General features: G+C 31.1%; 1 protein-coding gene across 1 annotated transcript in view; it reads right to left on the bottom strand.

Moving 5' to 3' along the window:
- E(Pc) (Enhancer of Polycomb) overlaps window positions 1–26,863 on the bottom strand; it is a 126,233-nt gene that overhangs the window by 46,872 nt on the left and 52,498 nt on the right. The window contains exons 4-6 of the mRNA XM_067274531.1: window positions 19,615–19,710; window positions 7,018–7,125; window positions 1,134–1,201 (exon numbers count right to left, since the gene is read on the bottom strand). Coding sequence (XP_067130632.1) covers window positions 1,134–1,201; window positions 7,018–7,125; window positions 19,615–19,710 — 272 coding nt within the window. The remainder of the gene's footprint in view (window positions 1–1,133; window positions 1,202–7,017; window positions 7,126–19,614; window positions 19,711–26,863) is intronic.

Raw genomic sequence — 26,863 nt, 5'->3', positions numbered from 1 at the left:
TTGAAAACACTGCTGGATTGCCATCCCTAGATAGAACATCAACAGAAATGTAAATGTGTATATATATATATATATATATATATATAGATCCAGATATTACAATAATATCCTTTGAGAGAAATAAAAAAAAAGGGGGGAGAAAACATTTTGTTATTACGAAAAAATTAAAAGATAAAAATGTAAATTTACTAAATTTAAATATGAGTATAAACATCACCATAATGGTATATGATTGTAGATGGTACAGACAAAAAAACTTAATTGTTGTGAAGAAATTTTGTAAAGCAGCATTTGTAAGTTTTTAAAAAAATTATGTACATTTGTATTTTTTGATTTTTATGACAGTATTTACTGCTTGTAGGCAAAACTAGGTTCTATGAAGTGCAATAAAATACTGACAAGGATCAGAAGATTGAAATGCATTTATGAGAAAAGTAAAGAAAATAACATAAAGTAATCATTTGAAAGTCAGTTTGAAAGTCAGTCTTTTAAAATCAGTTTATTGTTATTTTAACATTCACCTCAGATGAAAAATAAGGGGGAAAAAAAAAGGATAACTATGAATTTTATCAAAGTTTATATATTTTTAATATAATTTAAGTTAACTTTGATATTATTTTATTATAAAGTAAAAAAAGAAATCTGATTTATGTCCTAACTTTAACAGATATAATAATGTCTTCATATGCCAGCTTGGAATTTCCATCTAGAATTTTGCATCAGCTAATCAAAAATCAAATTTTCAGAAATGACTTTTTACAAAAGAGAAATTTCATATTATATTGAACAGATAACTAAAATAAATTTTAAAATTTCTCAATGTACAGCACATCATCTCTTCATCAAATACATCATCTCAATGTGCATCTGTATGGATTCTATAAATGGATAACAACAAGGTAAAAACAGATGTTACACTTATACAGCATTAATTATCTTTAATATTAAGTTTATTCATATGAACTTTGTATATTTCAAGTTTCAACTCTGTGAAATGTAAATTATAACAAAAATTACACACGCTGAATAAAATATGATTTAGTCTGAAAACCGCACCAAAAATATTTAAGAAAGTATTATTTTAATAAACATTTTAAAAACATTAAAATTATTCAGAAACCTAAGTTACTTACACTGTTCGACTTAAATCTCTTCTTAATTTCAACATTTTTTCGTACGAAGTCTCGTCATTTTTCCTATTCTATTATAAAAATTAAAAATAAATAAATAAATATTAAATAAATGTACAGTATAAAATGAAATTTAAGATATTAACCAATGTTCAGAATTTATCATTATAACTTTTCATAAAATATAAGACACATTCAATAAAAAACCAGAAAAGTGGCATTAAAAGTTGGAAGGACAAACACTAGCATAGTAATTTTGACACATGAAACTTCAAAGTCAAAGGCAACAGTAACTGTGACTGACAATACTGTATGCAAGAGAACATAAGATAACAAACAAATAAAACAACAGTCTCTCTCCAGCAGTGAATGAAGCAAATGTGGTTAAGTGTTGTCTGATTTTTGACAAAAAAAACTAGTTGGCATCCATTGGCACTTGCACATTAGAATAAGGAGATGACTACATGCATTGCAGCCACAGTTCTGTGGAATGGCATTTACTGCAGTTGTAGCCATAAACAATCTTTACAGAACTGTGGTTGTTTTTTGGAACCTTATAAGTCTACTCATACAGTTATGTGAGTCAACACAACTGTATAAGTTCAAGGAGATGACTACATGATTAGAGTCAACTCTATTCATGTAGTCATCTCCTTATTGTACCTGCATGTGCCAATGGATGTTGATTGTTTTTTTTTTTTTTTTGTCAAAAATCAGATAAAACTACATTGCACTTCCTTCATGCACTGCTGGAAAGATGTCGTCATTTTATCAGTCCATTGTTTTTTTATATCCTTGCACATCAACAATGTTGCCAGTCACAGTTACAGTTCTCTCTTACTTGGAAGGTTCTTGTGTCAAAATTAATATGATATTGCTCATCCTCCTAACTTTTAATGACACTTTTCTTGTTTTGTATTGAATGAGCCTTGTATATGTTACCAATATATAAACTGAAAACTGAAAGTTACTTATAACTTTATTATTGTAAAAAAAATTATTTGAATTTCAAAACTATGAAATTTTGTCAGTTTTGATAAAAATTACATTTAAATATACTTGAATTTGGGTTTTGTATATAAAGACTAAAACAGTCTTTATATACAAAACCCAAGTTCAAGTATTAGAATTATAAAGACAGTAATTCTACGACTGCATTTCATGCACAATAATATAATTTCAAAATATTATCTTTATGAAATACTCTTTGTTTAAGAAAAATGTCACTGACTACTATATGTACAGAAATTAGAGTTGCTAATTTTCAGATGTTGATTTCTCCACCCCCAAATACATTCAAAAGATAATTATTTTCTTAAGTAGTGTGCAAAATTTCAGACTTTTCTATAAAGAGATTGCCAAAATATAAGCAATCAAAAAGTGCAAAAAATGTGATGTTTTAAAATTTTTGAGTTACAGTAGAGCATTGATTATCCAAATACTGATCAACAAAAACATCGATTAACTGAAAGCGTTCCAGTTGGCAAATTCAAATTTCCACTAGTGCTGTGGCACTGAAATATTTGGCTATATTTTGGGCTACTTAAATATTATTTTTGTTGGTGTGCGTGTTTTAGCTGGCAGCACTGGCACGACCATTAGAGGGTGCTTAAGGATGCACCAGTATTTGAAAAAGGCTTTTTTTCCCCATCGTGAGTGGTAAGCTTTGCTTGTTTTGTGTGGTGTTTTTTCTGAGAACTGTGTGTCAGGACGTGTCGTGCTAAATCAAACGTTTTTGATACTAGATTATTTTCCAAAATATAAATTTTTTTTGTTTTTATATTTTTCAATGTATTTATTTTGTTTGTGCAAAATAAAGAAATAATTTTTACTGATACATTAGCCATGATACATTATTTTAAAAAAATTTTCGTTAAGCTTAACATCAACAAAAATTCAATGTGAAGTGACAAACAACAGAGAAAAATTTCATGTTCAATGGAATAGGTTAATATATTTTTTGTACATGATCAGTTATCCGAAAAACCCCAGTCTCGAATTGTTTCAGATAATCGATGCTCTACTGTATGTACAGAAATTAGAGTTGCTGATTTTCAGGGGTTGATTTCTCAGGGGTCTGCTTAAAAAATATTTATCAAATATGATAAATATTTTTTAAGCAGACTAATTAATTAAAAATATAACTAATTATGAAATTGATGCATAACTATATAAAAACTACTCAAATTATAAATATTTGATTTTGATTAAATGTAGCTTATTAATGTATTTTTTACAATCAAAATAAAACCCTAGTCCAGCATTCACTAATTTGGCACTAAGTTTAACTAGTGTAATTTCAAATTTCCCAGGTCATTACAACGGTAGGCCAAAAGTCACTTTACCATTTAAAAGTTAAATAACTTTTTTGCTGTTATTATATTTTATTTTTTTTCAGATTTTTAAAATACTGAATTTGCAAATAAATGATGGGTAAATTAACGACAGAACAACGTGTAAAACTTATTGAGTTTTACTTTGAATATTAGTGCTCCATTGTTCTTACTCAGAGAGCATACATTGTGATTTCTGCTCAGATTTCTTTTTATGGGAATATTTGAAACAGCGAGTGTTTATTAATAAGCCCCAAACTCTTGCTGAGCTGAAAGAAAATGTTTGTCAGGAAATTTGAATGATAAACAAAGTCACTTTCAAACAGTTATATAACTGCTTGTAGGGTTTATACAAAAACCAATTTTTAAAAAGACCAGTTTTTGAATCTCAACTTTTCTATGAAACCGGTTTCTGAATTTTCACTCCCCCCAAAAAACGGAGATAACGAATATTTACAATTTACTTTAAAACTTTTTAATTTATCTAATATTTATAAAATTTCAAAAATATAACAAAATAAAATCAACCAACATCTACACGACACAAAACAAAACAAAAGAAAACACTAGATTATCACATTAAACTATAAAATTTACTCCAAAGAAAACCATAAAGAAAAATGAATATTAATGAATGCCTACAAAATATTATTTGATTTCTTATTTTTCCTAAGAAAATATGATTTTAGAAAGCAAAGAACGTCTATAGATCTATTGCTCAACCATGTCCTTATTTTGAACACAAAATTGCCAGAAACAGAAAAACCTCTCTCACTTGCTATTGAGCTGGATTTAATCATCTTTAAAGCATTAAATAATAAATCTAAATTTTTTGTTCTTCTGTTTGTACCCTCTAATACTAAAAACTCCTTTTTTAGTGCCTTAGGACTGGACAAAGTCACTTCTTCAGGTTCTTGAAGATATTTATGTATTGATTTTTCTATAGCATTTTTTAAAGCTATGAGTTGATTTTCTTCTTCACCACTTTTCCATAATCGCAGTCATCTTCTATAGAATAATTTGGATATAATCTTGATAATATAATTTAATGATATCAGATTTTGCAGCTAGTAGGAAAATATGCTAGACAACTTTGTCCAAACGTTCTGTGGATTTTGTAAAAAAAAGGAGAAGTGTTACTAATCGCATTTGTCTTCTCTCTTAAATTTGTACCTCTACAGCATGTAACAACCTGGAACATTTTCAAATTTTTCAATTCACATAACAGAAATTCAAATATGCCTTCACTTGTTAATAAACAGGACAAGATGCAAATCTTGTCGTCCTAAGGCATCAGATGCTAAACATATTGGTTGTAAAACTTTAAGGAGCTCTACAATTTTACAATACTCTGCTTCATTCCATGTACGAGACACACCGATGTCATTCAAAGCTAAAACATCACATTTTTTTTAAGTGTACAAATCTTTCTATCGTTTTTCCATTGTTGCAAAATTTCTCACTATTGTAGGGTGAATTGAACACTGTTTAGGCATAGGAAATTTTTTGTTTTTAATTTTGTAATTAGTTTTATGAAACTTAGTACAGTAGACCCCCCTATAACACGGGTTCATATAAGATGGATTCATATAACACGGAAGAAAAATTGCAACAGTGTTCGTATAACATGGTAAAAGAATGAGACAGATTGTCTTGGCCAACTCGTGTCTTGACAGGAGTGGTCAAATCTGGACTAATAGTTGCACAAACCGTTGAGTTTAAACAAGCACTGGACCTACTAAAAAACATTTAATATTCAATGGCCACAAAAATTATATTTCTATTAATGATGTCTCCAAAGTTCAGTGAATTTTTTGCAGAAAGAATAACTTATCAGGAAACATGCATCCGCTGTTCAATGAGCTGCTCTGTGACGAAAACAAGCTTAAGCAATGGTGTCTTCAAACGGTGCGCACTCGGTAAGTATTCCTACAATTTTTTGTTTATAGCATAGTTTATATGGATTATTCCCAAAAAATTATATGTGTTTTGGAAATGTTTGAGTCAAATTAGTCTAGAATCAATTAATTTTATGGAAGAAAACCTTTCAAACAGCCGTACCTCCTAAACTGCACAAGTGCTGTTGCTACCAGGCTATGCGCTACCAGGCTGTGTGCTACCAGGCTGTGAACAGCTCGTGTATTTGTAAAATCTAAGTGACTCATACAACATGAAATTCATATAACACAGAATGTATCTACTGTGTTATAGGGAGGGTCTACTGTATTTAATAATATTCTTGTTTTATGCCAGAGACGAAATGTTGATGTTTTTAACCAAATAATTAATTAATTTTTATGCTTTAATTCTAGGCTCAAAAACCGGTTTTTTCCCGTTGGGAAAACCCAGTTTTCAAATTATATAAATTTCTTTAAAAAACCAGCTTTTAAAAACCAACAAACCCTAACTGCTTGAAAGAGCTCACCTTTGTGAAGAGGAAAATGGGGGTCATTTAAAAGATGTTATCTTTCACGTTTAGGTCAAAAAAATCTCCAAGATGTGTACATTATAATGTTAAAAAAAAACTTATAAAATAATTAAAAGTAAAAAAGTTATTTCATTTTTAAATGGCAAAGTGACTTTTGGCCCACCCTGTATTAATAAATGCAAATAAATACAATATAAGTATTTACTAAAATAAAAACAAAAACAAAAAAAAATGTATGCAATAAATGTAACACATGGATATATTGTTTTGTTTTTAATAACATTTTGAAGATAACTTTGATGAACAATGATAATAATTAATGTACAAAGTATTTCTGTAGCATTTATGCAATTCTGTGATCAAGCAATTACAGTAGAGCATTGATTATCCAAATCAATTGGGGACTGGGGTTGTTTGGAAAATTGATTTTTCGGATAACCGATTATGTATGAAAAAATACATTATTAATATAGTATATTAGTATATCCCATGTAATTAGTATATTAGTATATCCCAATAATAGTATATTAATATATCCCATGTTAAAATTTTTCTCTGTTGCATGTTGCTTTGCGTTAAATTTTTGTCAATGTTAAGAGACCTAACAACCTAACAAAAATTTTTATAATAATAATCGTGGCTATTGTATTGTTAAAAATTATTTCTTTATTTTGTTTGTACAAAATAAATATATTGAAAAATAGAAAAACAAAAGAAATTATACTTTAGAAGTTAATCTAGTATCAAAAACGTTCGATTCAGCACAACACACATCCCGACACAGTCCAACTGGAACACTTTCGGTTGATCGGTGTTAGGATAATCGATGCTCTACTGTATTCTCATAAAAATTTATTCAAAAGAAATTGTTCAGATATAAAAGGTGATAAGTGCCACTTCTATTAGTATATTATGCATGCTAACAGCTAAACAGCAATGTATTTCAAATTAAATACTGTATATACTTTTTAACTATAACATGCACTCTATTCTGATTGAAGTAAACAAAACAGAAATCTTAAGACATTTGATTTATCCATTTCCTCTAAATTTTCATTATGAAATTTAACATCTTTATACCCAAACCCTTCGTATATTACATAAATTTAATAAATATTATAATGACCTTTCTTGTCTGCATTTTTTCTGTTCGTCTTCGGAATGCAACATATGGATTATTCACAGTAGAACCATCTCTCTTTTCCGTCTTAACTTGAGGTATTAATGGATGTTGCTGTATAATAAAAGAATAAAAGCATAAATATATAGTAATAGATATTACTAAAAAATAAAAAAATAATAAAATATACACCATATCTTCTTGATTCTAAGACACTCCATGAGTTTGGAATTACATTTTAACTTTTTTTTTCCTTGAGAGAGGAAAAACAGTTTTAAATAATTTGCTTAAGTAACAAAAAGTTACAAAAAAATACAAATTCAATAAAATAGGTACTGTTTGGCAGCTCTCTTTCCATGCTTTCCTATATATAAAGTAACTATTCATTTTAATAATGCATCAAAATGTTATCTTGAAATTTTTTTATTATTATTAAATTATTTTAAATGTTACAAAGGAATTTAAATTAAACACTTGTTATCAACATAGCTCATTTGAACTGATATAACTGTTCAATGATATAGCCAAAAACATATGTAATGTTTCACACAGTCTGCTTGTTCTGGACTGTGAATGTATAAGTTGCCATCAATTTTAAAACTCATCTTTAACCCAATGATGAAGAGCAGCTTCACTAACCATCTGCCAGAGTGGATAACAGCAGGATCCTGTAACCTACTGCAGGAACTGTCTTTCTGCCAACATTATGGCTTTGGCAACAAAAGTGCAACTCCTCACTTTACTGGTTTTGGCATACAGGCTATTGCTTCTAGGCCAGCACCAAATTGGCTAGGTCCAGATTTTCTTCTGGAAAACTGTTTCATCTTTACTAGATAAAAGGAGTATTATGTGGTTGCTACCAAAGGTAGAAATTTGCTTCATCCTCTCAGCATTCAAACATTAATCCTGCACCATGAGGGAAAATGTAGAATAAAAGAAACCCTTCTAACCTTTTTTACCCGGTGAGGTTCTATTTTTAGAATCGCTTCGTTCTATTTACAGATTAGCAAACGTTTTCACAGCCCCTCCTGGGCTCTTCTTCAGGCTTCGTCGAATAGGTCCGTTAACATTCGAAAATATTCAATTTAAATTTCTTTCCGGAATATTATCACGTGCGGCAGCTGGATATTTGTACTGCGCATGCTCGATGCTCCTCTCCTTTAAACGCTGTTTTCTAGGACAACCTGCCATGCGCTCGATAGGATCATTTCGTCCTTATGATTAACGCAGGTGTTACGTAATCCAGCCTTAAATATCTCTATGGCTTCTAGCCATTTCAATTGCTGTGGGTTATAGCTGGGTATAATGATTTTTGCTGCATGCAGGTCCGCCGTTATCTCCTCTTCCGACGCGTACGTCGCCAGGGCCGTGGTGTATCTACCGTGGTGTATGTCTGACTCGTGCTCCTTTAATCTCACTTTTAACGCACGTTTCGTGGAACCAATGTATGTTAATTGTCTATCGCACCTGTGATCTTCTAGTGGTATCATATATACTCCCGGAAGCCTGTCGGGGTTTGGTGGGTCTTTACTGTTGCTTAATATTCTGAAGAGAGTCTGACATCTTCTGTACACGATGTTAATTCCTTGACGGTTGGCCACGGTTTTGTAAATGGATTTCAGCACTGGATTGTATGTGATAGGTATCCTTTCATTTTCCTCCTGTGTGATATTCAATGGTTGTGCTGTTTGCTTATTTTCCTTTTGGGAGTTCTCATGTCTTCTAGACAACTTTTCAATGAGCGTTTTGCTGTATCCATGGCTTATAGCAATATTTTGGATATGATTGAGCTCCGTTTCGAGCGCTTTTTTTGTAGAGGAGTGCGTATGAGCCCTTCTCACTAATGCTCGGAAGGCAGCTATTTTGTATTGAAAAGGATCATATGAATTTCTAGGAATATATGTGTGGAACGTGCTAGGCTTTCGGTATACTGATGTAAGTATATTAGCTCCTTCAAAGTTGATATCAATATCCAAGAAGTGCACCCTCGATGAGTCGTGCTGCTCCACCTCTAATGTTAGCCCGTACGGATTACTGTTTATGGCTTCGAGGAATAATTTTATGTCCGGTTCTACTTTCCAAAATATAATAATGTCATCTATGTAACGTTTGTACAACAAGATGCTGGGCAAGAATCGCGGTAGGATATTGTTTTCCAATCTCCTAATTACCATTTCGCACAAATCACCCGAGAGCGGGCTGCCCATCGGGACTCCTTTGCCTTGCATGTACGTGATCCCTTTAAATTGGAAAAGAGAGCCGTAGCATAACAAATGGGCTAGTTCGAGAATATGTTGGTGCATTGTGTTGTCCTCAACTATCGAAAACAGAAAGTCCCTTAGTTCGCAAAAACATGGTGGTAGTTCTATCGACGGAAACAACGATCTGAAGTCTAAGACCGTAGCATAAGCTGGTTTTGCTATCTTCTTCAATTTTTCTATAAGTTCTGCTGGGTTGGTTATATTGAACTGGTATCCTTCCAGGTGCGGGATGAGCAAGTTATGAGTAAAAGATTCTAAGATACGTGTGGGGGCCTTAGTCTTGTCCACCACTGGTCTGAGTTGCTGTGCTTTTTTGTGTGTTTTTGCAAATGCAAATAACCGCGGTATTTCTGGAGCATCAACTATTATATTTCCCATTTTCATTCTCTTGGCCAGGCTTGTGTTCGCAAAACGTTTGACCCGCGATTGTAATTTATCTATATAAACCCCTTGCACTTCCGTACATCGAGTCATGCTAATGTATTCTTCTAAGCCTTTTTCATACGTATCCCGCTTCATCAGTACTAACAGTTTATCCTTGTCGGCTCTAGCCATAGTGATGTTGTTGCGTTTTATCCATCTTATGGTTCGCCTTAGTTGTTCTTGGAAATGATAAACCTCTTTCGTTTCTTTGGATTTTCTTATTTTAAACGCCGCCATCCATCTATAGTACTCTTTTTGGTTCTCCGTGAGCCCTTTCAAGAGAATCTCTAAGTCCGGGATGTAAGATACGGCTGCTCGGTTCAGTGGAGGTTTAGGCGCGTATGAAGGTCCAAATGATAACACATGCTTGGCAAAGTCAGGAACCTGAATATCGTCCCAAATCACAAATGGACATTTATTAATTTTTGATTCAATGGGAATCTGAAACTTGAATATCCAGTTTATCTTCCTATCGTATTTTTGTCTCAGATTACTGCTCAATCTTTGCTGGATTTTGGATAATTTGGCATTTTCGACAGTCAAGGATCTTGGGTTTTGTGCAAATAACGCATCTTCTGTTGCTATAAGCCTTGCCAGGTAGGAATATAGTGATTTCCTAGTGCTTTTAATGGCCCTACTTAAGCACATCCATCGTACTTTATTGAGGAGTTGTTCATTTCCGGGTGGAAGATGTATACGATTATATAGAAAATGTAGAAGTTTGTGAAAATGTCTTAAGTTCCTGAGAGTAAGCTTTTTCACGACCATGATCCCTATTTGCCATACCAAAGCAGATCTTCAATATGGGAGTTCTAGAATCTCTGTCACAGATTTCACTCACAGGCACAGGAGACAAGCAATCATTTCATTTAAGTGATAATAAAACTGTAAACATGTCTTAGACTAGACTGTCAAAGCAATCCCTACCAAGTGATGTCCACCAAGTGCTCATGTGCCCACAAGTCCCTTTCTTCCATCAGCAGGACTATCAGCTTGTACCAGACAAGCTCAATCAGTTACACTCAACTAATCCTGTCCAAAGAGGCCTCTCTTGGAAACCTGTATATAGCAGCCATGCTGGCCAATCTCTATTGGTCATATACTTAGGTAACCCACTACAAGTCCCCATGTGTATCAATGCTCATCAAGATAGTTGGGGGCTTCAAGTCCCAACTGTATTAGTCTCTTATTTTGATGCAAGTCTGTAAATCACTATGTCAAAATGCAACTTTTTACCATTTGTCCAAACAGAAATAGATTCCAATAGAGAAGAAATTTGAAAATCTCAACAGCAGGGCCACAGATAGGAATATGCCCTCAAACAACAAGAATTATTTGGCCTGGTATACAAACAGAAATATCTCTGTTTGTATACCAGGCCTCTGATATCTCTGTTTATACTTTCTGGAATCTTAGACCTGAGTGTTGCACTTCAACAGTTGAGACCAAAACCATTTGAGTTCCCAACTTGTCCATCTCAGATCACTAGGTCACCATGCCAGGACTAGTTTCCTTATCTTGGAAGGAAGACTGTTAAAGACATTACCATAGAATTGGCTTGGACAATTGGTTAGTTGATGTTTTTTGGCACAAGAGCCATATAGGCCAAGCTGCTCTATGTCAATTGTTAAAATTGTAAACAATAAATAAATATAGATTATGTTTGAAATGGAATGTATGTAATATAAAATGATACAAGTAAAAAAAACAGCAGGGTATATAAAAGTATTAAAAAAATATAAAAAAATATTTTAAAAATTTAATCAAATCTGTTTATACATATTAATGATTTTCAGAAAGTCCAGTAGCTTTTCAAGATTTGGTCTCTGACCCAAAATTCCCAACAAACTTACAATTCTAAAATGCTGCCTACAACTCCTCTCAAAAGCAGACGGCCTCCAAAGTCAAAAAAAGCATGTTCTTGGTCATGCTCAAGCACACTAAATAATCTGTGATGTGCTGGCAAGACATTCATTATGCCAACAAAATGAATAATGAATGCCTTGGCAGTTCAGCACCAATCACAAGACTGCCAGAATAATTATCAATCTGCAACATCTCTTGCAGCACAAGCAGGAAAGCAACTAGTTTCTCTTCTGAATTATGAAGGGGAATGAAAGTTATATCCATTATTTCATTCCAGACTAAAACTTTCCATTAAGTGGAAGTATCCAGGTTTCCTGGTTGAAAAGTTCAAGGTGGCTTGGTAAGCAGACAACATTCTTCTCACATGTTCTAAGATGCCAAAGCTTTGAATGCTATTGTTGGATTTCCTTAAAAGTGAAACCATAAATACCAATCAGATCTATCGAGCAACACACTGATAGATCTGATTGCTGCCATTCAATGAAAAAATATAGAAATGATGGGATAAGGCAGCACAACACATGGATGATCTGCCAAGGTTGGTTGGTTTGGTTTGTTGTGGTTTATTGGCACAAGAGCTATACAGGCTATACTGCACCATGACACATGGTACAATTTGTACAAAAAATAAATAAATAGATAAATACATAGATACAAAATATAATGATTTAACTGTCAGAACAACAATGGCAAAATAATTTCAGAATCTATACTACCATAAATAAATAAATAATCAATCAAATTTCTTGGTAACAATTAACCACTTTCAGAAAGTTCAGTACCTTGTCAAGATTTGGCACCCTCAAATTCAGGGTACTCATACAGTAATGTGTCTAATCAGGTCCTTCTGCCCCTAAGTCTCCATATCTGATCTCATCTTTCATCTAACTAACTTCGTTCTCAAGATTAAGGAAAGACAGACAATTGATGAATGACAGTGAAAATTTAATCCTCACTTGAAAAATGACACACCCTGTATCTCCCAACCCCCTTAACCTTTAGCCACCAAAACTTAATACCATCAATGCCACTCGTACACAAGCTACCATGCCAAATTTTATTTCTTAATCTTCACCCCATCCTGCGATATAAACAAAATAGATGCTCTCTCAAACACCACAAGAAATTTTTTACATTTTTTTTATTTTTTATTTTTTTGGATTCAGGGGATCTGAAAAATGCGAGGATTTGCAAAAAACTCTGAAGGTCAAATTTGATATGATTCCAAAACTTTCCTTTATTATGTATACATAATAACCAGGAAAGTAAAAGTGTATTATTGATCATAATTACTTCATGTGGTTGCTCACAATTCTAATTATTGCTATTGACTAAATTAAGACGACATTAATTCTAATAAGGCACACTGCACTACTATTTTGGACAAATAAAAATTGATAAAACACGCATCTTATAATCAAGAAAATATAGTATATCTAACATCAAACTATATGTTTTCATTTAAAATTTGAAGTTAAGACTATTTACAAAAATATACATTTTCGAGTCTATTCATTTACTACCCAATGTAACTGTTAATTCCATGATAGTGTTAAAGGGATAAATGGATGGACTTGAAAATGTATATTTTTGTAAATAGTCTTGACTTCAAATTTTAAATTAGAAGATATCCTGAGTCATCATGAAAATTGTAATTATATGTTTTCAGTTGGATTTAACCAACAACATAATTTTAAAACTAAATGTATATACAATGAAATGTCAGTATAACAAAATTGTGGGAACCATCAAAATATTTTCATTATACTACAATTTTGTTTTTTTTTAAATAGTAAAAACTGCAAAAATAAAAAAAAAATTTATTCATAACAAAAGAATTGCTTACATTTTGGAAAAAAATTTTAAAAAATACAATTTATCACACAACCAAACCAATACTAGCAACTATGTAATTAATAAATAAAGAAATATTTACTAATGTTTTTTGCATTTAAAATAGATACAGGGTTCCTACTCAAATTTTTGTTTTGAATTCCCTGACTTTCCCTGATTTTCCCTGACCAACTTTGTCCAAATTCCCTGACCCTCACATTTCTTACGGTATGGAATATCGACATAATAAAACAACATTTTATGTACTGCAAACATCGAGTATATCTATCCCTCTTTTTGCCTAGTTGTATGTTTCAAAGACTGCCACATTAAAAAAATACAGTATGCATACAACCTGTAGAAAAATGTATGATAGAATCCACAACTTCAATGTAATGAAAAAATAAGCAATTTACAAATGAAACATGAGCTTTTTATTTTATCATCATTTATCAATATTATTTGTATGTAAATCTAGTAAATACAAGATAGAATACTGTTTGTTGATTTTATGCTTTGATATACAAATAGTACTGTACTGTACTTAAAATGAACTCTTGACTTAGAAACACATAATTTTAAAATCTTTCAACAAAAAGAGTAACGTTTTTTAAACAGCAACATAATTTTAACAAAAAGTTAAATTTAAAAATTTTCAAATAAAGCATTTGTTCCCTCATAAAAAAAATCGATTATGTAAAAAAAGAAATAGTTTTCTTTTGTCAACCACATTATTTCAAAATGGTGTAAAAATAGATTGTATATAAAGAGGGATAGGTGTAAGTTTTTACTATAGATTCTCTAACAATTCCACTAAATCTAGCAAAAAATTAGCTGAATTGGTAACTCATTAAAAGAAAAAAAATGTTTTGTTGCCGCCATTTTGATTTTGGTTTTGGTGTAAAGGCCAGAGTTTTAATAATTATTTTTAATAATTTTTATTTATTATTTAATTTCACATTAAATTTTGTCTTTGCATAAAATTTTCTTAAGAATGCAGACAAAATTTATCTATTTTAACCCTTAATTACAAATCTTATAATTATTGCAAATCATATCACAAACCATCTTTCTCACTTTTATAGCAAATTTTAATAAATGAACTAATGTTTTCAGCAATCTTAAATAGCCTTCCTCAGGTTTAACATAATTTCAAACATCAATTAGAACATAAGATTTGAAACTTCACATTTCATTTGTGAGATATGATGACTTTCCCTTTGGGAAAATAAAAGGGATAAAGTTAATTCTCGCAACGTCAGGAAAGTCGAGGGACTAATAAGTTGTGGGAAACATGGTACAGACGGACGAAGACACCTCTTTACCATTTAATTCGTTTATTGTAAAAATATGCTTACAATATAGCTAAAGTTGTTTTCGTTTCTCGTCTTAAGTTCATAGTGGTGGTAGTGGAATCCGGAGCAATGTTCAGTGAAAAATCCGGAAAGGAAAGTTCATTTGATTTCTGTTTGATGTCTAGCACTAACATATATCATTCGTGTTTTTCCCGAGTTAGAAAAGTCCTCTTTTTGAAAGGCAACAGTTAATTTGTGGAAGGAAAAGGTAGCCCTCAATCGTTTCCTGGATTGGTTTTGGACCATCACCCACGCTTTATGATGGGGATCTAATGGATTCTCCGATTTACTTACGTCACTCGAAGAATCCGAGTTCACAGAAGTATACATTGTCTTTTCAAACAATGGAAAATCCAACTCCAATCCAAATGATCAATCTTGAGAGCTGCACTGTCTTGACTATTTCTCAAGTTTCAATAAAAAAATTTTTACTCATTCCTTTTTTTTCATCTAATAATTTAATTTTTTTACGTTTTTCTATTATTTCTATTAGTGAGACTTGTATTTCTATGATGTCATAGTATTACGAAAATTAGGATTCTTAAAATGTATAGAATTTAAATAAAATAAAATAAATGCACTCAAACCTGTTTTTGTGTGGTGGATAAGGACCACATAAGAGAAAACGTATTTAAAAAATGCACGAGTAGCTATAAAAAATAGTTTTTGTAACACAAAAAGTATTTTTTTTTATGTGATGAATAGGGATCGCATAAAAAAAGTCTCACGTGAAAAATAACTCAAAATCGTACGAAATAACTATGAATTGCTTCTGTAACTCCTTGGGCCTTTTTCTGCAATCCCTAATGAGGGAAAAAATCCTCTAAGAAGTTTATTTTTTATATTAATTATTTCCACTTAAATACGAATCTAACATTAAAAAAATTTGCCGGGAATTATTTCCCGGGAAATAAACACCCTCCAAAAAAGTGGTTTTACAGAAAAACTATATAAAAAGTTAAAAGTAATTGTTAAAAAATACTTTTATTTGATAAATATAGCTGCAGGAAGTGTTATTCTTTCATTTAACAAGGCATAAAATTTCACACTTGCAGTCTACATTTAACACAATATTTGTGATTTTTATGCTATTAAAATATGAGGGGACTAAAAATAATGTGAGAAAAAAATTTTACTGAATAAAAAATGAAAAAAACTTGATTTCATGGAAAACATCCAATAGAGTTTTAAAAAATTTTACAGTAGTCAATTATGTTCCAATTTGATTGAAATTTTCATATACCGCACAAAAACAGGTTTGGGTGTACAGAAATAAACATCAAACGAAATTACAATTATATGTTAATAAAATATAGAAGTTCAGCGCATAGAATCGTAACTACAAATCTTTTTCTTTTGCAACATAACTATAAAAATTGTTTTGTTGTTGTTTTGCACAAAAGATAATCAAATTTATTTTAATTTTTTAGTAATTTAATTAATTTTTTAAAAATTTACCAGCTTTTTAAATTTATAATTAATTATAAGCAAGTTAACATTGGTTAAACTATCAGATTACCTAGATGATTTTCAAAACGATAACTACAGTATATCTATTACAAGTATGATGCCTAAATTTGCCAAAATCAGTGGATATTTGTTACCCAACATTATTTCTGTTAAACTAATTATTAAACTATGTATCGAAGTTGCGGAAATTAACGGGAGAGGGGGAAAAATACGCTTGCAGTACCGTTCTTTTCAAGGAAAGTTGTAACAACACATGTAAAAAACTACTAGTCGGCACCAGCATTTTACTGTAAATGTCGGGTAGCTATTTATAATTTTTTATGTTGTATAGTAATGTTTTAAACGTGAAAAACAACTAAATCATGGATTTTTACTGATCTATTTAGCTATTTTGAAGTGAACAATCTAATAAATTACGATTTCAAGTTTTAAAAGTTTGTAAACTAATTTTTAATTAGTTATTTTTTATTCTAATTAACAAATTCATCTTTTTATAATCACTGAATTATTAAAATTAAAAATTAAACACTATTACATAATAGTAGTTTATCCTGTTATTAATCCACAACTGTAAAATTATATGACTTTAGAATGGTGAAAAGAGCCATTTCAGATTCAAAACGGATTCTGGTATATTTTCTTATTAAAGATTGCAGCATTACTTCTTCCGCCTGCAGATGGCTTAGTCAGCCATATTCAGCAAACGAAATCAACAAGGCAGTTAAGGAGACAAATTCCCTGACTTTTTGACAGTTTTTGACAAATTCCCTGACTTTTTGACAATTTTCGACAAATTCCCTGACTTTCCATGACTTATTTCCAAAACTAATGAAAATCCCTGACTTTCCCTGATTTTCCCTGACTTTCCAGGTGCGTAGGAACCCTGTCTAAGATATCATCAGGCACATAACACAGAACAAAATACAGTGGACCCCCGATATAATGCGCATGTCAGGCGAGAAACAACACCTACGTTATAAGGTGAACACCGCAGTTCACCTCTTTACTTTAGCAATAATGTCAAGTTTTTCTTTCACACTGTAAGCTTTTCTTTTACTCATCGTGCATACAATAATTAAACACTATTCAAAATACATGCAGAAACTCAATACATACACAATTACTCAACACGCAGTAACAATAAAATGCGCTACTCACTAACGCCGCACGGACTTGTATAAACATGTTTGAGCTTATCGCGTCGCAAACATTGCCCGCACTATAACCGAGTGCGCAGTATAGTGAGCAGCACTATAATGAAGGTCCACTGTAGCTATATTAAAATCGAATGTGTTATACAAGGAATTTACACTTTCAAATTAAAATAGTCAATGGAACAAAGTATGCTTACAGTTTAAAATTATATACGTTAGTATACGTTTTAAAATTATATCCTGAACAAAATATATATTATTCAAAAATATTAAAGAATCATTTATAAAAGTTGTTTAAATTGTCTCCATAAACATTACATAGATTAAAATAAATCTAGAAATGATATAAATTAATTTACAAATAATTATTTTGACATAAATAACAGATTAATTTAAATTTTCATTAATATAAACTCATATTCATGCCATCTCGTGAAGTGAAGTGTATATGAGAGAGCATTCACGAATTCATGCACGATGTCTATTTTAAATGGACGAAAACATTAGTAAATATTTCTTTATTTATTAATTATATAGTTGCTGGTATTGGTTTGGTTGTGTGAGTTTATCCTATCCCAGTTTTCTCCAAAACTGGGATAGGATAAACTCACACAACCAAACCACTAGTATTTATATGGAATCAAATTTTATTAAGTTATATTAAATACGGAATAAATATTTATAGAATAATAATTAAAAAATTATGAAAAATATTGTGAGCAAACAATTAAAATAATGATATAGTTCTACTGATTAGTTGGAATTATGCCTCTATAATTTCATTTCTGCTTGAAGTGGTTATTTTCAGCTAAAAGCCAAATTTTTGTTTATGCTGTTTGTTTAATCAAAGTATTTTTGATAAAATCCTGTACTGTGTCATAGCATTCCTGTAGGTTGTCAGCAATGTTCCCTCTAAGCTGCGCGACCGTGCACTGCTCAAATTGTTGCCGCGCATGAGAATTTACGTGCCGCGGAGGCGAGCATGCACACTGATTTGAATTGTTGTTTACTTATTTCTCACTATGTCTGCAACATGATTATTGCTATGTATATTTCGATTAAATACATTAAATCATTGACAAAAGATAATATTTTGTATGGAAGTATATTTTAAAATGAATTTTAATCTCTACTTTATAATTAATTATTTTAATTTTTATAGGAAAAAATAAGATTTTATACTGCTCAGCAAAAATTTTTTTTTCTAACAGAAGTATATGTTCCTCTCATCTACAAAAAAAATTAGAGGGAACACTGGTTGTCAGACATATCTTTTTGTTTAATTCCTTTTTGTATATTATCTAATATATTTTTTAATTCTCTTCCAAAGAAAATTGTTTCTCTTTTTTCTCCCTCCATTTTTTCTTGTAAACTTAAAAAGAAAACTGTAGAGTAACAGCATAAAAACAAAATCATAACTAAGGATTAAAATTAGTGTTGCCAGTTGAACTAAACAAGTGTTGCCAGACTGACATAACATTCATCATTTACTAAAAATGACTGATTTATCCATTTATAGATTTTGTTATAATGGTGTTAGTTAAACTGAAACATTTTTGCATTGAGCTGAATTCGAAATTGGCACATGACTCAAGATAAATTTGTTATACTGAAAATTTCATTAAACTGGTGTTCATTATACCGACATTTAATAATAATAATTAAATATATATTTTTTTAATTTTAGAATTCTTTTTATTCTAAAATTAATAAAAAAATTTAAGTAAAAAAATTTTAAATAGGAATTTAAATAAAGGATCAAGAACAAAAATTAAAAAAAAAAAAACAATGTTATACTTTATCTAAAAGATTTAAACATTTTATTATGTTATGTAATGTGGCAATAGCTATATATTTACTAAACATATTGCTAGAATTTGCTATTTGAAACATATTTACTAAAACTTTTGCTAGAATCAATAAAAGATTGTTCCTTTTATTTATTTAAAAATTTTTAAATGAGTTTGTCTACTTAAATGTCACTTATTAATTCAAAATTTATATTGAACAAAATTTTTCATATGCATACTACATAGGAAAAAAGTCAATTTATTCAGAGAATTTGGAAATAAAAGAAATAAAAGATTTAAACTGAGAAATGAATTGTTCAGAGATTTAATAATAATTTTTTTTATATTAAATTACTAAATATTAATGTTAACATTGCATTGAAACTAATTTTGCAACTTAATATATCTATTACTTTAAATCAATCTAATTTTTTAATAATATAATACTTACAGTTTTCAGTCTTTTATTTAACCAATAATCATATACAGCAATAATGAGATCATCATCTTCTTTTAATAATAATTTTGCTTCTTTTAAAGTAACAACCTAAGTAAATAATGAATATATTAATAACAAAGTAAGTAACAAATGTGAAATTGAAAATTAATTTTAATATATTATTTAGAAGAAAGATCTATCACTTAATTTGTCAAGCCACATAAATCATTGTTTCTCTTTGTTTTGACTGCATTTCTATTAGTTCAATGTAGTAAAGTCTAATAATTTGTTTACATCAAACAATTTACATCTTTTATAAGTCTATATGTAACATTTTATTATAATAATTCATCATTCTAATCTTTTCTTAATTATCTTAAAATAATGTGACATAAATAAATTTAGAATGAAAACTTAAATGTAAAATCAAGTGAAAAAGGCTTGTTTCCATTTTGGCATTAATAATGCATTGATTACAATGGTATTAACAGAAAAGATGTAAGTTTTCATATTTTTTTTTAACTAATATTATTTTCAATAGTTTTAGTTTCATAACTACATGTTATAGTTATAAAACTGAGGAACTTTTTTAATTAAATTTTCTTGTTAGAGAAGTTGAAAAATTATAATATAAACAAAATAGTATGAAAAACCCTCTTCTTATCTATTAAATGTAAAGCAAAATACATGAAAAGCAATAAATATCCAAAGTAATGATTTTATCATGTTTCAAGTCAAATGAGTTTCAAGATATGACATGACCTCTTCTATCTCTCCATCCTCTTGACCCCTTTTTGCCATCAAAATTCATTAGCACCAATCCCCTCAATACACAAACCTACCTGCAAAATTTCAGAAATTTTCAACAAAAAACACAGGAGTTATGAAATGTTACACTTCAAAGTGGGTGAACAAAATCATGCTCCCCCCACACACACAAACATCCATACATATTGAAAAATTTGCCACATTTTTTTGTGTTTCTTGATATTTCAAAGTCCCTAGTCCAAAAATGCAAAAATCTTGAGAAGTTATTTTTTTTTACCGATTGACATACCTTTCCTCCGTTTATATATAACAGCTGGTAAAGTTAACATCAAACAGACATCATATATTTGCATTTATAAACCAATCATCATGTATGTATTATCTACAATTCAATCACCCTACATAAATACAGCCAATATTAAAAGAATTCAGTTTTTCATAGCTGCAGATCTCATCTGAAGCATCAAAAATAATATTTTTGTCTTCTTAACTTTTTAAATTTTTCATAGATCCTTAATTATTTCTTCAGCAGAATTGAAAATCATCAATCTACTGTCTCAGATCCTTTGAAGGAATGAAGAAATGGTCCAATCTCAAATCCTACATCAGCTAATTTATAATTTGATTAAACTGCTAGAAACTGATGTAATAATTTGATGTTCAGATTCAGATATAGTAAAGTTGTTTTGAAATAAAATGAAGTTAAATTCAAACTGTATAAATTCTATAAAGAATGTTGTTACAGTTGTGATTCCTTTCATATATTTATCACTATTTATGTTTATCTAACAACAGATTTTTCAAACCTTGTAAAGAAGTAACTTATGAGAAATATACATCATTTCTTTATGAAACTCAATAAAATTACCCAATCTGTAGAAAGAATTACAGTATATTTTAAATATATTGCAGCATTTCCTTCAAAGGAGTGAAGAGAGAAATGAAAAATTTGAAAACTAAATGATGTTGAAAGGCAGCATCATTTAGTTTTCAACTTTTTCAACAAAGTAGATTTAAGTTTAGATGCATTAAAATACTGAAACCTAAAAGAAAAAATAATTTTGATTGTTTCATTGTTTGTTGTCTGCAGGATTGCAGGAGTGATGCCCTCCTGTGGCATACATTGCATTCTTGATTTCTGATATTGCAAGTAAAATTAAGATAATTTAGTACAAACACTGAAAATTATTTTTTGTAATTGGACGAAGAATTCACTGTGTTCAGCATTATAAATGAGTTTTCGTCGCAAGTACTTTCGACAAATTTATAATCGTTGTCATCAGGCAAATAAATGTACAGAATATACTGAGAAAAAGAACAGAACACATTTTCAAATTAAAATATTTGATAAACCGTTAAGAACAAGCAACTAATTTTCGAACATGTTCGAAGTCATGCATGCAATGTGATATGTATGTTGCAAAGTGGCGCATGCATGGATGTAGGCCCACACTAGTAATATGATAGTGGATGAGGATCGTTGTTTAACTGCTTATACAGCGTGACCCGTACATTGGGCAGGTTGAAAGTGGGAGTGTTGCATGCATCTAAGGTTGCCATGAGAAGGGAGTCCCATATAAAGACAAGTTTTCAATTTTTGCAGCACTTGAGCATTGTTGCTTGGGTCCTGCTCAAGCACTTTTTTTGTAAGGTCTTCTAGCTGCTTAGCAGAACACCAAGATGATGTACTGAAGGGAAGGCACACCACAGAGCATACACCCCTTGTCTGTAGGTAGGTGACCCCTTCGTATTCGAAGAAGGACAAGTGCATTGTCAAGTGTGTTAGATCTAAGACATCAGGTAGATATTTATAAGTGGTCAGAAAACATGAGAATGCCATATTATGTAAATTTCAGGAGGACATAGCATTGTATTTCAGGTACATTGATGACATTCTCATGGTATGGAACAAAGTACCTAATTTTCACTCTGTACTTAAGTATTTTAACAATAACCCCTATGGCCTGTCATTGAAAGTTGAACAAGAGAGTTATACGACAGTACATTTTTTGGATATCAACATCACAATGGAGCACGGTTATCTGTCCACCTGTGTTTTCTGTAAGAAGTCATATACACCTCTATTTATACCTAACCATTCAATGACCCTTATTGTTACAAAGTCTCCGCTTTTTGATTTCTGATAAAAAGGGCCCCCATACACATTGTTTAGAGCAGAGTGAAAAAGAAAATGAATTGTCGTGGATCAAGTCCAAACAACACAACATGGATACCCGTCCTCTTTGGTCAAACATCTCATAAAACAATATATAAATAAGAGAGAGAGAGAGAGAGAGAGAGAGAGAACCATTCTACAAGACAAACAAATCAAGGTTATCACATACAATGAAACACTTTCTAATATATATAGAGAAATAGCAAGAACCACTAAAGTGCACATAACATATCAACACTCTCTAACAATCTTCTCTCTCATCAGAAATGATAAAAACTATATACATGTCTGCACTTTATAGTGTTTAAGAGACAACAACAATTAACAACACGATTTCAAGTGCATCAAAAACTATATAGATGACTCATACTCTCCAGGGGTTTATGCAGTACCTCTTCATGATGACCAAGTTAACTGCTCATTAACATACATTGGAGCAATGGCAAGACGTCTCACCATGAGGATGAAAGAACATGAGTATTCCATAAGAAAAAAGCTGACTACTACAGCGTTAGTGACATATGTGAGTAATGAGGAAGTCTGCATTGAACTACAGAACGCTATTACACAGGGTGTCAGATAAGGCACAACTCAAATACCTCAAATCACTTGAAATCTATCGGACAATTAAACATGGAGTCACTATTAACTTCAAGGAAACAGACATGCTATCCACAGCTTGACGTGCCATTTTTGAACTAGATTTCATCGACAGAAACGCACATTAATGATAATTTAAATTACAGAGGATATTTGCGTCATAATAATTTATGTGAAATTAATTGATTTTTATTTGGATATGGTTTAAATATTTTACATATTTTAAAATTATATTCTGAACATGACAAATTTTGACGCAACATATTCGAATTATGTAATCAACCCAATCTTTTGAAAAAAGCGTTCCATTTTAATAGCCGTTGGTTTGATATTGTTAAGACCTGAAGATGTCTATTTCATATAGACGAAATGTTTGTAAGAAGTTTTCTTTTTTCGTGTCATGAACTGGTGATGGTTTGGTTTGAATTTAGACATTATTGTTGTGGTCAGATAAAAAATGAGCTCCTATATTCAGATGCTCCAGCCTAGTTCGTATTAGTCGTTATTCCCCTTTAAAAGTTACAAAGTATAAACCACAGAAGTTCAATCAGATGTAAAAGTCAACAAATATGGCCATTTTAAGTTAAAAAAAAGTTAACAGAAATATATTGTGATTAGTTTCATTTGAAGAAAATAAATTTGATTTGATGTTATACAACATCTTACTAAAACTATACAGCAAAATATACAAATGCACTGTGTGACAGCTATCAATGAATTTTGACTACAGAGCATGTATTCAAATTCTGAAGACTGCATACAGGTCTTCCATTGGAAAAAATATGAGGTTATCTGTAAGCAGTTAATAGAAAAATGTCATTTGAGAAGTAGAGACAGCCATGATACAGAATAAGGCTGTAAGTCTGGAGCTGTATCAACAGGGGTAGATAGATGTGAACAATAGTTTTTGGGAGCAGATAATCTCCCAAGAATTACAAATTTTTGAGGACAACAGTTCACCATCTGATAAAATATATATAAAAATACATATGGTATTCATCCAGAAAAAAGCACAAGGTAGGAAGAGAATTGTTTCTTCTCAGGATCCTCATGTCTTACAATGTCACATTTATGAAAATCAACACTTGAAGTTGTGCATATAAGTAGGTGGATGAAGATGTTGGGTTGAACCAAAAGTTCATTTGGTGTTTAGAAAGAAATAAAATACACTATTTTGGAATAAATAAAAACCTTTAAGGTCCATTTACACACAACAGTGACATGCCAGTACAGTGCAGTGAATATTTGCCTGTGGGAAATCGTTGACCTAGTTTTAAACCACCCTGTCCAGACTCGTCCATCACAATGCTATGCAGTGGCAGTGGCGTGACCGTACCGTGAAACTACATTTGATGGGAACGATATTTTCACTGACAGTAAATTTTGTTTTCCAATGGATGACGAACATTTAATTGAAATCGTGCATCAACACCCTGTTTTATTTAATTTATCTCATTCGAAATACATGGATATTGGGTACAAAATAAATATTTCTCTGTTTTGTTTAATAAAATATGAAATGCATGTTGGGACATTCGAAAATATTCAAAAAATATAGATTCGTGATCTCAATTTTTTAGAGAGTATGAAACTCCCATTCTGTTGATATTTTTTGTCCATGCTTGATGTACGCTTTTTTGATTGCATTTCTTTTTCATCTTCATCCAAAGATATAGCTATCATAGCCTATTCATCCTCAGAAAAGTCCATGACCGCTCACCAACAGCATGGTCACGTCACTGTTGTGTGTAAATACTCATCACTGTGCTGTGCTTGACTACGCTGTCACCAAACGGTCACTGTGCCGGCACATCACTGTTGTGTGTAAATGGACCCTTAATCCACAATGTATTCATTTTTTTTGTTTGATAACCTTACACCATCTAACAGACAGTTTCATAATTCCATCTGTGCAGAATTGAGTAGGTTTCTGATTGAAGAAATTATCAACGTGATTTTTGATACCTTCTAAAGATTGAAATTCCATGCCATTTAAATTATTCTGCAACAAACGAAAAAGATATATGGTATGATAGTCTGAGGGAGCAATATCTGAAAAATATGCAGGGTGACTCAAAACATCCCAGATAAAGTCTAAGTTTTTGGCATACATTTAATGATGTGTGTGCCAAAAACCTTATCATGATGGAATACTGTTCCCCATCGATTTGCAAGTTCTAGACGTTTTTGATAAACTGCAACCTTTAGTTCATTCAGTTGGAGACAATCTTGATTGGAATTAATTGCTTGGTTGTTGGGTAAAAGCTTGTAATAAAGTATCTGTACCTAAAGCACCCCTTTCTAATCCTACCAAACTAAAATCATTACTTTTCTGGGATGAAAACCAACTTTAGGTTGCAGCACTGGCAGATTGCCTGGCTTACACCAAGATTTCTTGCATTGAATGTTGTTATAAACAATCCATTTTTCATCACCTGTTATTAATAGCTTTAAAAATGTATCATCTTCATTGCGTTTTAAAAGTGAATCACAAACAGAAACACGCTCAATAATGTTTCATTCGCTTAACTGATGGGGAACCCAAACATCATAACAGGAAGTGTATCCAAGGCTCGCCAAATGTCTCACAACAAATGTTTGGAATATTTTTAAGACATCAGCTATCTCTGGTGTTGTTCTATGCCAATCATTTTGAATTTAAAGCTGTTATAGACTCATCTTCTATGCTCGAAGGCCGTCCTGACTGAGATGCATCTTTGAGAGAAAAATCTCGAAGATGCACCTCAGTCCTAAATTTTGAAAACCATTTCTTGCATGTCTGATCAGTAACTGCATCCTTTCCACATACAGCACATATCTTCTTTTAAGTTTTTGTTACATTTTTTCTTTTTCAAAAATAATAGGGCATGAGATGTCAAAAATGCACTGAAAATGCATCTTCTTATCTTCCATTTTAATGTTTTTATTTTCCTTGAAAGATAACAGAATTTTAAAAAATAGCTGTGACTAAACTTACATATTAAATTTTGCAAATATTCGTAATGTCCACCTAAACAAGTTAAAACTTGATAAGCATGACAGAAACGAGCAATTGTGTAAATACCCAAATGAACTTTCAGTTCAACCCAATACATCTATAAAGTAGACATTTCACTGTCAATTGTAAGTTGTTGCATGAAAAGATTGCAATTTAAGTTCTACAGCAAGGAAGAAACATTTCTGAATGAGGTAAGTAAATAACAAAGGGTCCTGTGGCAAGAGTTTATATGAAGTGATGTAATGAACAAGGGAAAAAGATCTTATGGTTTGATAAATCCATATGTTTATTATGGCAATATTAGAAGAAAGTTATCCAAACTAAAGAAAAACAACACAGCATGCTATTATTCAGGATCCATGTAGAAAGTACCTTCAAATAATGGTGGGTTATACGGTTGCTAATGGTGTTAACAAATTACATATTTGTTGTGAAAAAATAAAAACCAAAGACTATCTCAATGTTTCATATTAAAAGCTGTTCAGAAAAACAGAATCAGTACTTCAACAGCACCATGTCAGGCTTCATATAGCAAAAATAACTACAGAATAGCTCATATCAAAATGTTCAGCTGTTCTTCCTTGACCACTTAGTAGTCTAGATTTATCACTGATAGAAAATCTATGGAGAATTTTGAAAAGAAACATGCAGCAACAATGACCATATACTGTTGGTCAACTTGAGGCTATAATTAGAGAGGAATGGGCGAAAATATCTGC

This window comes from Centruroides vittatus, unplaced genomic scaffold, assembly GCF_030686945.1.
Source record: "Centruroides vittatus isolate TY-2023 unplaced genomic scaffold, ASM3068694v2 contig_549, whole genome shotgun sequence".
Classification (NCBI taxonomy): Eukaryota; Metazoa; Arthropoda; class Arachnida; order Scorpiones; family Buthidae; genus Centruroides; species Centruroides vittatus.
This window is presented reverse-complemented; position numbering and strand designations above follow the sequence as displayed.